Source organism: Trematomus bernacchii, unplaced genomic scaffold (genome assembly GCF_902827165.1).
Source record: "Trematomus bernacchii unplaced genomic scaffold, fTreBer1.1, whole genome shotgun sequence".
In the NCBI taxonomy this organism is placed as follows: Eukaryota; Metazoa; Chordata; class Actinopteri; order Perciformes; family Nototheniidae; genus Trematomus; species Trematomus bernacchii.
Window position 1 is genome coordinate 672,794 of NW_022988098.1, and position 14,563 is coordinate 687,356.

The window sequence follows — 14,563 nt, forward strand, 5'->3', positions numbered from 1 at the left end:
CAAAATTCATGTAAACTTCATATTTCTGCGCCAAGACCAAGATGATAAATTGGCAAATGAGTGGGTTTGAATAATAAATAATATGTTGTTTTTGATTGAGTGACAATATATTTTATTTGAATTTCAAGTTACAACAAATCTAAAAAGTAGGATAATTCACAAAAACTGTACATCCAATTAAAACATTTAAATGAAAAAGTGTTACTATCTGGGTCTGATAACTCTGAACCCAACGACAAAAAAACATTTTACTAAATAAAAATCAAACTCTAAAATGTTCAATAGCAAATTATGTTTATATCTTTAGTTATATATATTTTATTTTATAAGTAAAGGAAGGTGCCGTTCTACTTTTTTTTTAAATCACGAGGGTACAGTACAAGTCAACAGTTTTCCGATGAAATTGTCACATGGCTATATACAAAAGCAAAATTAATTATATAAAAAATGTCATCATCTTTAATATAAACATATCTAGGCTTACTTCTAAAATTCTCAGGACTTCAGTGTGTTTTTATTATCAATATTCGGATGAATAGACATTTCATTTCAAGTTATTCCAATTAGAGTTCGATCTAAATGAGAAAGCAGTGCATTATTGTCGTTATCAATGCAGGTAAAACTTTGACGATGAAGATATTTGAAAGTATTTATAAACTGAACATTTTCTTTAACTATCAAAAACAATGAAAATGTTTAAGCAGAAAAACAGTGACCATGAATGTGATTAAGCTGAAATAAGACAGTAAAACAACACTATTAAAAAAATGCTGTTGGATGAAAAGAAAATAATTGTCACCATTTGCATCAAACATGACTGTTGGTCATCAGTTGTTTTCCAGGAGCCATCACCCGCGGCCTGTGTGGGATAAACAAGGTATTTACATATTTAATAATAACACAAATAATAACTTAATACTAATGCAGTTACTTTGGTGTGAATAAATTCAATCACAAAGCACCTCCGGGCCGTAGATACATTTAAAAACACAGAGGTTATGCCCTCGTTTCGAAACGTGACACTGCCTTTAAAAAAAAACAAGAATTCTCTTTTCTCCAAAAATAATCCTGGGTTAGTAAACGGTATTTATTAACACTATTTTAGGGGTGTAACAGTTTCTTATAGTGTCCCGAAAATAAAATCTGCTAAGAATTTGTTACTTATTACAGGAAAATGGAGACGAAGTTCAGACAGGAAATTAAGTTACAGTTTGGTATGTAATGTTTATGAGCCATTTTAGATTTAAAGAGAAGTTTCATTAAAAGAACATTTCAGATTAATTTAAAATATGCTAAATATAATATTAAACAGCCAAATAAATACAGAAATATATATACTTTTTAAAACAACACATACAACACTTTCGTTTTGGTGTCAGGGTTGGGGTGGCTTTAGTATTTCTACTTGGAAAGACAATGTTGGATAAATAGAAAACGACTTACTTTCTTTTGTAATGGTGTGGGCATCTCCGTGTCCTTACGTCTACATGACATCAAGAATGATCAGACATTTTACAAATCTTTATAAACATCAAAATCAAGAAAAGCAGAAAACTAATCTTGGGGAACATTTGCAGAATTTCATAATTTTTATTAAAGCATTTTCAGGGTTTTTATCATGGGTTTTAGATATGACATGAACTTACGGTTGCAGTACACGGTGGTGATGATGAGGAGTAGAAGAAGAAGGCCACAGCCGCCAGCCAGTGGGCCCAGAATGATTAGAGAGCAAAACATCTCAGGACTGGTTTCCCCTGCAATCCAAATCCATTTGCCACCAGCATCAAACACAGTGAAGATAATAAAAGCTCAGAGAAACAGAGGTATGAAACAGAGGTATGGACATTTACCTGGCTTGTTACCGCTCTCACAAACACACGGCGAGGCAGTCGTGCATTTTGTTTGCTCAGTGGCCTGCGTCGTTTCTTCTACTGGGACTTTAACTTTTTCTAAAGGGAGAGGACAGATGTGTGAAGGAGATAACAGAAGTGAAGGAAGGTGATACTGAAAAGAATCCATTATATCACCATTAGCCCAAAAGAATCAAAGAACACCTCACCTAGGAACAGTCGTGTTGGGTTGCCGAATATCAGTTTATTGTCTTTGAGCGAAGCACAGCTGTAAACGCCGCTGTCCCGAATTTGGAAAGCCTTCACTGTTAAAGAATTTGGCGAATCATTGGAGTGCCCGAATAATTCGGAAAAGGACTCTTGAGCAGACTTTTGCATGCCGTTAATGGAGAAAGATGCAATGAACTCCATGCCAGTTGTGTCCAGATGTCGAAACCAGATGACCAAGTTGCCCTTTTCACGAGGAACACAATTTATTCGAACCATCTTCCCTTCCTTCACTGCCAGGTCTATGACAGCTCCTGAAGTCATTTCTGGAAAATATGAAACAAAGGGAGCAGTTATCAGCCAACTGTGTGTTTTCAAGACCCCAAAAGCGAAAGATGATAAGAAACAGGCTGAAGGACACCTTAAAGCTGCCAAAAGTTCATGAAAATAATTTAAATATTCAGGTTGAACCTACCATGACAAATCATCAGAATCACCAGAATCAACTTTTGGTCCATTTTTTTTTGTCGCAGACAACAATAGCACGTCTTTGTGGTGTTTGTTGGAGCCTGTTGTGAGATAATTCAGCGAGATATCAAACCACGCCCCAGCTGTAACCTTCTTCTCGGCTCTGTCAAATGGGATCATTGCAGCAGAGCGGTGCAGAGCCCTCTGCACGGTCGTGGTCTGCAGAATGTTTTGAAGTGCAGCCTACCGATCTGCTCACTGCTGTGAACAGCACCTTGTCATCCATGAGATGCTGACACACAAACTCAACACAACACACGATGTAGGCTGGGAAGAAAGTGTTACAAGAATTTATGTAGCAGCCCACTTTTTCATATTCACTACTGTGTCACGAATCAAATGGTGATTTTCAAGAGGTATCCATTTAATCCTTTTACACAATTTAGGCAAAGATATGTAATGCTGAAGTGTCCTTGTGCGTTAGGAGTTTCACCTCCTGTTTTTGATCAGAAATGGGGAAGCTGCGAAAGGATTGATAATGTTTGATTCCCAAAATAACCAATTTGTTGAACGTCCTCGGGAAATGTCTTCTCGCAGTCACATATGTAATAGAGCTGAACGGATTGAAAAGACAATTCCATGACCACGCTGTAACGGCGGTGATCTCTGGGGCCATAGATCTCGGTCTCCGTTACGGATTATATAGCTTCATTATTGGCGAAGTATATTCATTTGTTCCACGCTAAAACATTGCACAGGAAGCATGTGATTATATGTCATTTATGCATATATTTGTCACAATCTGTCTATGTTTTAGTTTGTCTGTCTCTGTTTCCTGTTTTAGTTTGAAAAGTGTTCCCCCTCCCGTCTTGTCTGTTGCTGGTGATTGTGTTCACCTGGTGCCCTGTGTTTCTCCTCCCTCCTCACCTGTGTCTTGTTGGTTTGATTAGTCCTGTGTGTATTTAGGTTCTGTTTTCCTGTTAGTGTGTGTGTGTGAGGTCCTGGTGGCTGGTGACTGTGTTCACGTGAGACAGTCATATTGAGGCTGTGTATCCTGTACCACAAAGAGGAATAAATGCCCACACCGGGTTGTATTTGAACTCTCTGCCTCTGCCTCCTTGCTTGGTCGGGCCGCTTTAGGGACATCACTGTGTCAGAGGGATCTAAAAATACCACAAGGTACACAAATCTTAATATTGAACGAGAAAAGTGCACTCAGAAGAGGTCAGATCTCCGTCTATCTTGTCTATCATGGCTCCCTTACGGTCAAGATGGTGGCAAAAATAACGAAAACAGAAAAGGCCTTACCTAATGAAGCAGTAGGATTTGGCATAAAAGATAATAAAATGACCACAAAAGAAATGATGCTAGTAGCTTCATGTGAGATTAGCGGTGGACGCACACACATGACGTAACACACAATCCCCCCCAGACAAGTACAAGTGTAAGACATAATATAGAATAGAAAAGTATTAGATAAAGACTGCACTATATCTCAAACAATATGTGCTGTAGTCTTATTCTTACTACAGAAAAACGTGTGATTGTGTGTGATTTGGTTTCAAAAGCCAGAGTGAGGCAAATGGTTTTACACCTGAGTGCCTTTTCGGGGTGTCTCTCTTTCACCTTTTGTTTGTGAAGAATCCACACAATGCTTTCATGAGTTGTTAACATATTAATTTATGGATAGTGGATAATTCATTTCACTTTTAACCTGTATTCATGTGGGACCTATTGTCAGTTATAGTGCTCAAAGTATTTGTCTTATAGGATGTATTTGAACAACTTTCTTTATAGTGCGAGTAGTTTTGCTGATTAAAATCCCTCCAACAAGCAATATTTTTAAAAGAAAACTGAAATTGTAGCATCACCTAGAATGATTTCACAATAACAAAGTATGGAAATGTAGGCTAAATTTAAAAAAAGTTTCATCCGTGTAGCAGGGCCACACCCTACCCCCAATGCAACTCTGCGTTAACATGCATCACTGCGACAAGGTGATCATCATCACAGCTAGGTGGCAGCAGAATCAGGATTAAAAGCTCTTTATTGATTAAACAGTACATCATTGACTCATGATTCACAAAACTGCTGCTCCACAGTCAAAGCAGTGGAAAACACCTGCTGTAAACTCGAGGTGTGACATTTTCTTTTCTAACAAAAGATGCTGCTAAGATGCATTATGGAACAAGCAGGGTCAAGTTTTTCCGTAGCTTCACTTATACCTGCGTCAAAAGTCAGAATAACTCATGATTTGCTGCTTCATTTTTAAGGATGTTTTTTACAATTCCCCCAGAGTTTACAAGGGTGAAATATTAAAGGGTTGTAGAATCTCTTTAAGAGCTAACTTCACCTGATGCAACTGTGTTTTACGATCTACTGCTCTGTGGCCTGTGTGAAGCTGTATTGAACTTGTAAGTGAAATCCTAGCACAACCAATTGGGATGCAAATATAGGAAAACCATTTATACTAACAACAAAGGACATAGCTTGTACCCTAGCAACAATTAATCATAATGTCACCTGTCACTTCATGTGAAAGCTGGTCTCACAGTTGTTGGGAAGTGAAACTCCCTTCACATGAACTGAGAGTGCTTCAGCGACTATGGCGCAACCCGGCGCCCGTCCTATTTCCTGCTCAGTGATGGAAAGTCAATGCACCGATTTAGTAATGGGCAATAAGTGCTGACATTTCGCTGTAATGTGGGCGATTCATCTGTTCCATGGGTGGGAGGAGAGCGACAAAGAGAAATAACAGAGAGTAAGAGACAGTATTGTGTCTGTAAGGCATTTCTGTATCCCGTCACATGATTTACTCAAAATGCAGATGCTGATTATTAACTTTACTTTGTTTTTAATAAATTACTTTGACATTTTTCCGGAATGCAACCATGATGGAAACCAGGTTGAGGTTTCACAAGTCGTTTTCAGTACGCAGGGGATTCTGTTGATGTTAGAGGGAGACCCAGTCAAAACGCTCTGAAAGCCCACTCCACCTTTCCATATCTCTGTTTCAGGTATTAGTCACTCACAAACACCTGCATGGGCTTCCCTATCTTAGTCAGACAGGGGGTCTCCAACCTGAAACTTACATCTGTGTGTGTGTGTGTGTGTGTGTGTGTGTGTGTGTGTGTGTGTGTGTGTGGTGGACCAGGAGAAGCCAGTGAGAAAGAGAGAACCCTGTACAGTTCCATCGCATAGCTTAACATTCAAATGCAGTCAGAAGAGACGTCTTAATAATCTGAAGATAGCAGCACCTTCATTACTGATTCACCTGTTAGTCATCATTTTGACTCACCTGTTACTTCTCTGTTACTGTATTGGCAGTTCCTGGCATTATGGGATATGAAGTTGTGAAGAGGAAACCAACAGCAACGAGAGGAGTAAGTAGAAATGGAGGGACTGAACTCATGCAGATACCTCAACACAAATACACAGTTGTGTACAGTATGTAGAATTTTTGAAAATAATTCTGCACTCAAATGGACGTTTTCGGCTCTGGCTTAGTGGTAACAAATATGTTTGTTTGGCATTGGCGAAAATAAATGAATGTGTAATGTCTATTTTATGGAGAAAAACATAATTCTTATTCAAAAATGTGGTGTAGAATAGTCATACAGTGGACTGTCTTTTGTTTGTGACTTTTATTGTTAGATGTATTATTAGATATTGTGTGACACATTTGACAGTCGATCGTTTTAGGCATAAGCTGATATATATTACACCGTATTTTGTCAGCAAGATTTCACCACAGATCCTCACGGAGATGTCTTGTTATCTGTACAATTAGTCATGTTGCTTCATATTCATATATTTGAAACCAGATATTTTTATCATTCATATTTGTTTCATTTGCTGGTGTGTACTCTTGTCATTTACATGTAATGGATTTAGATATATATTTTCTATCATGAAATGGGTGCAAACTATAAATCTCTTGCACATTAGTCAGAGGAAAACATGTTTAATGTCAAGCCCCATATTTCATATGTTAACCCTCTATCATTACATACGCCTCGATGGGAGTTTATCACGTGAAATGGTGTTTGGCGTCGTGGTTGATTAATTCATAAGTGTATTTTGTAATATATAAAATGCACAAAAGTAAAATTGTAGAAATGTTTTGATGATTATCCTGCCACACATTTTGCCCCTCTGTCTTTTATAATCCTGAAACCTTTAGAGAAACCATTATCCTTTTATGTCATTTATTAGTGTAGGGTGTATATTTTGTATCTTTAAGAAGAAAGTTAAGCCTTTACTGTTCCCCAGAGTGGAAATGCAACACGGCAACCTAGACAGAAATAAATACGGCTAAAAATTCAAAGTAACAAATACATTGTTAGGGCTTTATGAACTAACATACAAAAGAAGTAACCATAAACACAAACATAAGCGTCATTGTCTAAAGCTTGAAAATGTAATTATAATATATATATATGACTATGATCAATAACGTGGACTGTAGGTGGAAAGAACATGAAATGACAGACGTAAGCGTGGGGTTTATAATTGTCACACACACGCAAACACACACACACACACACACACACACACACACACACACACACACACACACACACACACACACACACACACACACTTTACTACATATATTCGGTTCAGTTTGTCTTCTCTTCATATGTTTTATCTCTACAGAATATTGTGTTTAAAATATCCACGCTAACATTTGTCAGCAGAGAACAGCAGAAATAAATCCTCTGTATCAGAAGTCTTACGCTGCCGTGCAAAACTCATGTTTCCTGGAACTGATGAACATGACCTAGAAAAACTCTATGAAGGCCATGAGGGTCAGTTTATAATGCTTTATTTTCCTCGTCCTTCTGGAGGCTCACTGTTATGCTGCTGGTTAACTGTAATGCATTTTATGAAGCGTTTCAATACTTTGGAAAATTAAAGAAATGTATCTGGCAACTAAATGTTTTTTCTTTGTTTTGCGTGATTGTACAACATGGGCGGTTCTAGAGGGGGGCCAACAGGGGCCAGTGCCCCTGTAACAAGGAGCTTGGATCCCCTGTGGCCCCCCTCCAAAATAATTAATCTATGATAGTGCAATTCATTTAAAATACTAAGTTACTGTGCTATAACCTGGGCCAAAGTTAACAGGGTTTTTTCAGTAATGTCATTTAGTAAGTTGAAACTAAATTACTGAAACCAATGTTGTGACTAAAACAAATCCCAACACATATAAAGAAATAAAATAAAACCATAGTTGGTTGCATACATAATGTATTTATTACCCCAAACTTATTTTAATGTTCTGTATCTTGGGCCAATGTAACTAAACAAATAATATAAAATTGTAACAAAGTCACAAACTCTGTCACTAAATCAACGATTATGGTATTTTATGTTTATTTTAAACTTTAAGCTATGACTTTATACTAAACTAAAAATGTTAAAATCTCCTTCTTCCTGCATTAAATTATTGGCCCCATCACGGCCCCCCATGTAAAATTAGTTTACACCGCTACTGTTGAACAATACTATACATACATACATACATACATACATACATCTACTGTAGATACAGTTAATGAAAAGAGAAAAGGAGTTGTTGATGCAGCATTTGTTTGATTTAACTTACTCTACTTAAACAATCATCCAACTCCCTCCTGGTTTATAAACCATGTAACCTGTATTGGATTTGGTGATATAATTGTTTAATACTGTATCATATGTAATAAAGCAGACTGCAACAAGGAGTGTCTTTAAGTGTTTTTTCTTACTGTACTCATTTCCAAACCGTAGCGCTCTTTCCCTGTGTCTCTGTCAGTGCTTGTGGTTGGGTCTGTGGTACTTTTGTGGTCTTTTTGTTTCAGAGACTACATGAAGAGCTCAAAGCTAAGCGAGGCGATAGCATCAAGTGAACACGGTTCTGCCTCTCCTCTCTCCTGCACACAGGAAAGGGTCGCGCACACTCACTGAGACCCGAACAACCACCAACTCAGTCTTTCTTCACACTCCTCAATGGCAGCACAGGTGTGCATGTGTGTGTGTGTGTCAGAGAGAGGACGCGACAGCAAGAGATACACACTTATAAAACAATATATAGAAAAATAAATATCTGCTTTAAATCAACTTTGTATTTAAGATGATCACAATAAAGCTTGTTGCTGCACACTGGTGGCAGTTCAACAGAAACTGAATGTGATGCAAGTTTACACATCAAAGGTAAAAAAGAAACCAAACCCTATCACTCACCTACTCAACTTCCGCAAAACACGATATTGACGATGGATGTACAACACCCACTTCCAAACCTCTTTCTCTTCTTTTCCATACCTCGTTTACACATACGAGCATTTTGAAACAAAAGGCTTTTTAGTTATCTGCACACACGTCATCTGTCATTGGAGACACACACAGCGTTTGGCATCAAAGCTAAACCCAGCTAATTCCTGTTGTTGCAACAGTGCTCTGGAGCAATCGTCTAAGTGTCAATATCCTTTGGATGAATTTGGCATTTAACTTGGCATTACACATTTTATAAAATCTTTATGTATCATTGTATAGACAGTAGGCAATAAATCAAAAATGTATTCCCCGCTGTCTATGAAATGTTTTAATAGATGCCTTTAATAACACACAACACATATTTATGGTATAAAAAGAACAGTCACCACTGTAAATGATTGGAATTATAACATTTTATTGATTTAACATAATCATGCTCACAGAAAAATGAACGTAACAATGCTGTTTTAAAACAAAAATGCAAAAAACACAAATAAATACCAAAGACAGGAAAAAGCAAATGAGCAAATACTTGATTTTAAGCTGTTTAGTGATCAATGTTTTAATGTAAATAAACGGATTAGGTTCGTGCTTTCAGGAAAAACTGCTCTGTTATGTACGCATTTCAAGACAAAAAAAAAGCTTCAGAGATTGAAAAAGCACATGGATAAATTATGATGTCATCTGCATTATTGACGAACCAAAAACATATTATAGATGAAAGTAACACAAAGAGTTTAGAATGTAATGTGTTGCAGCTCTGGAGCTGTCTTGTAATATATGTAAAACAAAAAATCAATATATTACAATATGTTACATGGTTGCTGTCCTTGGACACATCAACCTCTTCTCTAACCGGCGCACATTTCGCTGTTAATGAAGACGGCATGTTGTTAGCGGAGGTGATTTTCATGTCCTTCGTGCTCCACTGGACGTCAGAGCAAGTCACTGAAATCAAAAAGGCAAGTGTGAGTGTGGAAATATGAATGTTGCATAAGTAACCTGGGATTTTGGCAAAACATTTAGCACTTTTACTAAGGCCTAAACAAGTCTGGAGATCAAAATAAATGTTGTTATAACTATGAATACATTTATTAACACAAATGAGGTACATACCTTGAGTCAGATATCAGATGTAGATGCAGTAGTTTAGGTCATCTACCGCTTCCTTAATAGTTAAAGACAAAAGAAGGGTTATAGGGTTATCTTATTTTAACAAAAAGGAAAAATAAAGGATATTTCCTCCATTTGTAGAAATGTACTTACTTCACAAAGTGGTGCCGACACTTTTTGGGTAGCCCTATGAGCAAGAAAAATAACACTTAAGTGATACATCAAAACCTTATCAAACTAAGTGCAGAAAATCTGGATGAATACTCACGGCTGAAGTAGTACAGCGTGCCAACGAGAGTTAGAACCAGGGCTGCGATAAGTCCAACCAACGGCCAGAAAACCAGGGAGCCACAGCCATCTACAGCAAACACACAGTACATGTTTAAAATAATGTATCATTGCTTACTTCTTGTAGCCACACATTAAGATCTATCATTTCATGTTTACTTTTTTCAGTTTAACATTTCCTTTTCCAAATGACCTCTTCTATTCCAAATGACCTCTTCTATTGTATTTAAATCATCGAAATCTGACAGGGCATAAAATGCATCCAATCCCTATTCATAGAAGAAAATGCTTTTTCATGAAAAGATCACAGTTTTAAAATACAGAGCATCACATCAATTACGCAAACTTAATTTCCCTTTAACCCTTGTGTCGTGTTCAAAAGCTGTTACCGTCCATGGTGTTCGCGGGTCAATTTTGACCCATGATTTATCTCAGTCCAAAACACTCAAAAATAATGACTATCATCCAATATTGTTTTAACTACATCATAACTAACTTATTATGCATTCATAACCGTACAATCCTGTTGTAATTTTATTTTATGGCCCCAAAAAACATTACACCACATATTTAAGTAAAACATGTGATTCAATTCACTCATTATATTTCCTATAGTGAAGACAGTGGAACATTACGTTATCTGACTATATTAGACTAATATTAGAATACAGTCTCCCAAGATTATTAAATTATTGTTACAGAGGATGAAGGGGGTGGGGGTGGGGTGTCTAAAGTCAAAGATGAATCTTGATTGGGCCAAATGTGACCCCGAGTCACCCAAAACCATGTTGTTGGGTCTTCCCAGACCCGAACACCAAATCATACACTTTTTTAGAGACCTTCAGACTTGGCTAAAATTGTCAAAATCTGTTTTGTAGTGTTTATATAGCTGTTGTGGAGGATATCATGAAACCTTGTTCCGTTAAAAAAAACTAGAGCGTAGTTATTATATAATTTTAACTTGAAACGGGTCACGGGAGACCCGAATACAACATAAGGGTTAATAAAATAGATCATAACTTACCCTGTGGAGGCTTTTTGCAGCGACAGACTGACTTGACGGTCGGTTTTGTGTCAGTTTTTATTATTTGAGGGGTCACTGTCAGATAAAGAGCAAACAGGAAAAGCAGTTATAGCTAAACAGCAGTGTAACGAGAATTTAAAGAAACTTTTATGGTGCAGAGAGGGAATAAATGAGAACCCAGTAATGTCCAACCTCTCCCAATTGTCTCATCAGAAAATAATCTACAGCAAACTCTCTGTACAGTACTTCATGTTTGATGTATGACTGTGCGTGACTCTCTAGTACAGTCGGCTAGTTGAGAGCTATTCTTCAGATTTTTCTTTCATAATGATAAACAAACTCTAAGCACTCATATAAATACATTCGATTAATCTATTGACACTATGTATACTTGATATGTGATCTCAATTGCATTGACCATCAATACATCTGGTTCATGTTGACAGACGGCACCAGTCAGTCAAAAAGAAGTACCAATCCCAAAGTGAAAACTATATTGCACTAATATTTCTCATGCAAGCCTGCTACATGTAGACGTCTCTCAACAAAAGTAAAAACAGCCGTCACTGAGGTTTCTGTTTTTAGCGTCCACTTAGTCTACGTGGTTGTATTGGACTGCCGTAACCAGGGGAAACAAGACAACCTTTAAGAAGTTCCAGGATTTTGGTCAGAACTGACTCTTGATAAAACATCACTTTTTTTTTTTTTAAAGAAAGATAGGCTAGTGGAATGTGGAGTTTGAATGAGTTGATATAAAACGACAGGAGGATGTGAGACCGTCTCCCCTGGATGAAGTCAACATCGCTTGTAGCGGCATACGATTACTTTTGAAGTCACATCTTCATTGTACATTGTACATTGTACATTGTGCTAATGTAATTAGTTGTCATAATGCAGCAGATTTAAATGCAGATATGTGGTACTGATTTGCATTTCGTCCTTTACATATTTCTTCCTCCACTTGAATTTGGACACTGAAACCCTCAGGGCCGCCAGATATTTCATTTGACTTCAGCACTGTGAATGAAGCGCTTGAGATTTTAGCCAACAAACCTCCCGGCAGGAGAAGAATCCCAGGCTTCCAGGTTTCATCGGGTCCCTTCTTCAGGACACAAGAATAGGTTCCTGTGTCCTCTTTTGTCAAGTTGATGATCTGTAGCGCAAAGAGATTTTTGCTCTTGATGATGAATTTGAACCGTCTCTTGTCCACTCCATCCCCGAGTTTGATCCGGTCAGCATGGTTGCCCAGGCCGATGAACTCCATTTTGCTGTTGTTGGAAATGCTGCGGAACCAATAGACGGAGTGACAGGGGACGTCAGCGCAGTCACACTCAATAGTCTGTGAACGGAGGATCTTGGGATAAAAAACAGTGAGGGGTTCCAGCAGCATGGTCTGGCTCGAACCTAGGAGTGGAAATAGAGATATGATTGAGATTTCAAAAACCACATTGAACAACTGCTAAAGTCCAGTATGGGAGTTCAGCCTCAACAGTAACAGTCAGGGCTCTAAAACACTTCAATGAAGTCAAGGCCGAACACCTAATCTCCTTAGAGTTGTATGTTATCCCGACAGGGTAACTTTTAAGATGTCTCAAAGCAAGTTTTCGATCACTTGCTGTGTACATTTTTAAGTAACAGCGAAAGGCACTCTTTCTGCCGAACTCAATAAGGCTAATTGTGAAAAATGCAAAAGCTCGGACAAGTATTCATTCTTCGAGCTAGGCAGAGGATACATTACTGTATAACATTTTGTAGAAACACAACAACAATCACCAAAAGTGTTGCAAGAATGGAAATTAAGTTGAACTATGAAGACATTTGTTGTACGTATTTCAAACTGTGACATTTTGAAAATAATGCGTATACTGTATATGTGGAGACTGCGTTGCCATTTATGTTTAAGGGATTTCATTTTAGAATCAGTTCCAATGCCTGTTTTGTGTGTTTTCAAGTCAGAAATGTAGGCATATATACCTGTTGCAATCACTAGTCTTATGAAGTATGTAAAGATAAGCGGAAATTCAAAGGCTCCCAATGTACGAAAGGTTAACTCAAGTCGTATAGAGACTGATTTGTTTAAATGCACACATTACGTAACGTTTAGGATTGCACCAAATTGTTTTAATCTTAAATTCAACACAGTAGAAATACTTATATATCAATGCCTTAATAGAGCTATTATATATATTGTTAATAAACTAATTCTAAGGAAATATACAATCGATACCGACCTACTGAAAAACACAAACAGGTAGAGTATTATCCTCATCATTTATCACCACCGTACATTCAATCCATATTTGAATACATTGATGTTAATTCATACAAAATATCAATAACTTATACCAGTATATTTTGTACTCTTATGAGATATGAAACAAATGTAACATCCGTAGCCATTTAGCTATAGATTTTACAAAGGCACCAACGGCGTTAACTTATTAAAACCTTCCTTGCCGTCTTTTTGACTATTAAAAAACTGTCAGCAAAAACTTTGGTTAGGGCAGTATTTGATGAATGTAGACATAATGTAAGATACATCACTGGAGCTTAAGTTTGATTAGACAACAACACATCCCTTGCTACGGGCCCCTGACTGAGTTATGATGAGAATAACGCCTGAGGCTTAAGAAACAACTGGAAGCGGAGAGTCTTACCCAACGTCCACAGAGAAACCGTCCACAGTGTCCATGCCAGCGGCAGCAGGATCATTTTGTCCAGTCTCCAGTACGTGTGTTTGTACGCGTCTGTAGCTCTGTAGCCGAGGGACGCTGCTGATACTTTCTCTTCCTGCTGTCTATCTGTCACATATGATGGGAGGAACTGAGCTGAAAGGGCCCTGAGTCGTCAAGGTAACACCCAAGTGTGACACACACAGGGCCTATCAGAGTGGGCCGTACACACACACACACACACACACACACACACACACACACACACACACACACACACACACACACACACACACACACACACACACACACACACACACACACACACACACACACACACACACACACACACACACACACACACACACAAAGCAGTTAATTTTTACTTAATTTGTGCATTAAACACAACAGACAACTGGCCTATTGTGTACTGAATATCCGAACAAACACGTTTCGAACATTCTTGACTCCCTTCAAAAGTACATAAAACACCCCAAAAACATACCTGACATACATACAGTGATGCCAAACATCTGAAGACGTGGTAATGTCTCATGAGAGTTTATATCATACCACATAAACTCTGAAAAAAGTTGATATTCAGGGAGCAGCAGCGTGCAGGGCTGTGGTCTCTGCCCAGGTGCATGACCTAGAGCTCAGCAGAGTCCTACATACGCAGCTTC

At 37.9% G+C, this 14,563-nt stretch overlaps 2 protein-coding genes across 3 annotated transcripts; both read right to left on the reverse strand.

The window, feature by feature from the left end:
• Positions 1-94: 94 nt before the first annotated feature.
• Positions 95-3,114, reverse strand: cd8a (CD8a molecule). Of its 2 annotated transcripts, XM_034121730.1 has the most exons (7): positions 2,533-3,114; positions 2,060-2,383; positions 1,851-1,949; positions 1,647-1,754; positions 1,444-1,483; positions 800-859; positions 95-575 (listed from the first exon to the last, which is right to left on the reverse strand). In XM_034121730.1, exons 1-6 carry the CDS (start codon positions 2,573-2,575, stop codon positions 808-810), a joined length of 666 nt encoding a protein of 221 aa, XP_033977621.1. In that variant the 5' UTR covers positions 2,576-3,114; the 3' UTR covers positions 95-575; positions 800-807. The 2 variants fall into 2 exon arrangements, with proteins under 2 accessions (XP_033977621.1, XP_033977620.1); XM_034121729.1 differs by having other exon boundaries at positions 95-859.
• A 6,062-nt stretch (positions 3,115-9,176) lies between these two features.
• Positions 9,177-14,079, reverse strand: cd8b (cd8 beta). Its single transcript, XM_034121731.1, has 7 exons — positions 13,866-14,079; positions 12,262-12,612; positions 11,209-11,283; positions 10,165-10,254; positions 10,050-10,083; positions 9,900-9,951; positions 9,177-9,731 (listed from the first exon to the last, which is right to left on the reverse strand). The coding sequence occupies exons 1-6, from the start codon at positions 13,918-13,920 to the stop codon at positions 9,942-9,944; spliced, it is 615 nt and encodes a 204-aa protein (XP_033977622.1). The 5' UTR covers positions 13,921-14,079; the 3' UTR covers positions 9,177-9,731; positions 9,900-9,941.
• Positions 14,080-14,563: the final 484 nt, after the last annotated feature.

Excerpts from the sequence above, each read along its gene's own strand:
- cd8a (XM_034121730.1), bottom strand. The coding sequence starts at position 2,575 with ATGGACCAAAAGTTGATTCTGGTGATTCTGATGATTTGTCATG. Across the intron at positions 1,484-1,646 it reads CACCACCGTGTACTGCAACC|ACGTAAGGACACGGAGATGC; the intron begins GTAAGTTCATGT and ends GATGTCATGTAG. Across the intron at positions 860-1,443 it reads CCACACCATTACAAAAGAAA|GCCGCGGGTGATGGCTCCTG; the intron begins GTAAGTCGTTTT and ends TATCCCACACAG.
- cd8b (XM_034121731.1), bottom strand. The coding sequence starts at position 13,920 with ATGATCCTGCTGCCGCTGGCATGGACACTGTGGACGGTTTCTCTGTGG. Across the intron at positions 10,255-11,208 it reads CTGCAAAAAGCCTCCACAGG|ATGGCTGTGGCTCCCTGGTT; the intron begins GTAAGTTATGAT and ends TGTTTGCTGTAG. Across the intron at positions 10,084-10,164 it reads CACGCTGTACTACTTCAGCC|GGCTACCCAAAAAGTGTCGG; the intron begins GTGAGTATTCAT and ends TCTTGCTCATAG.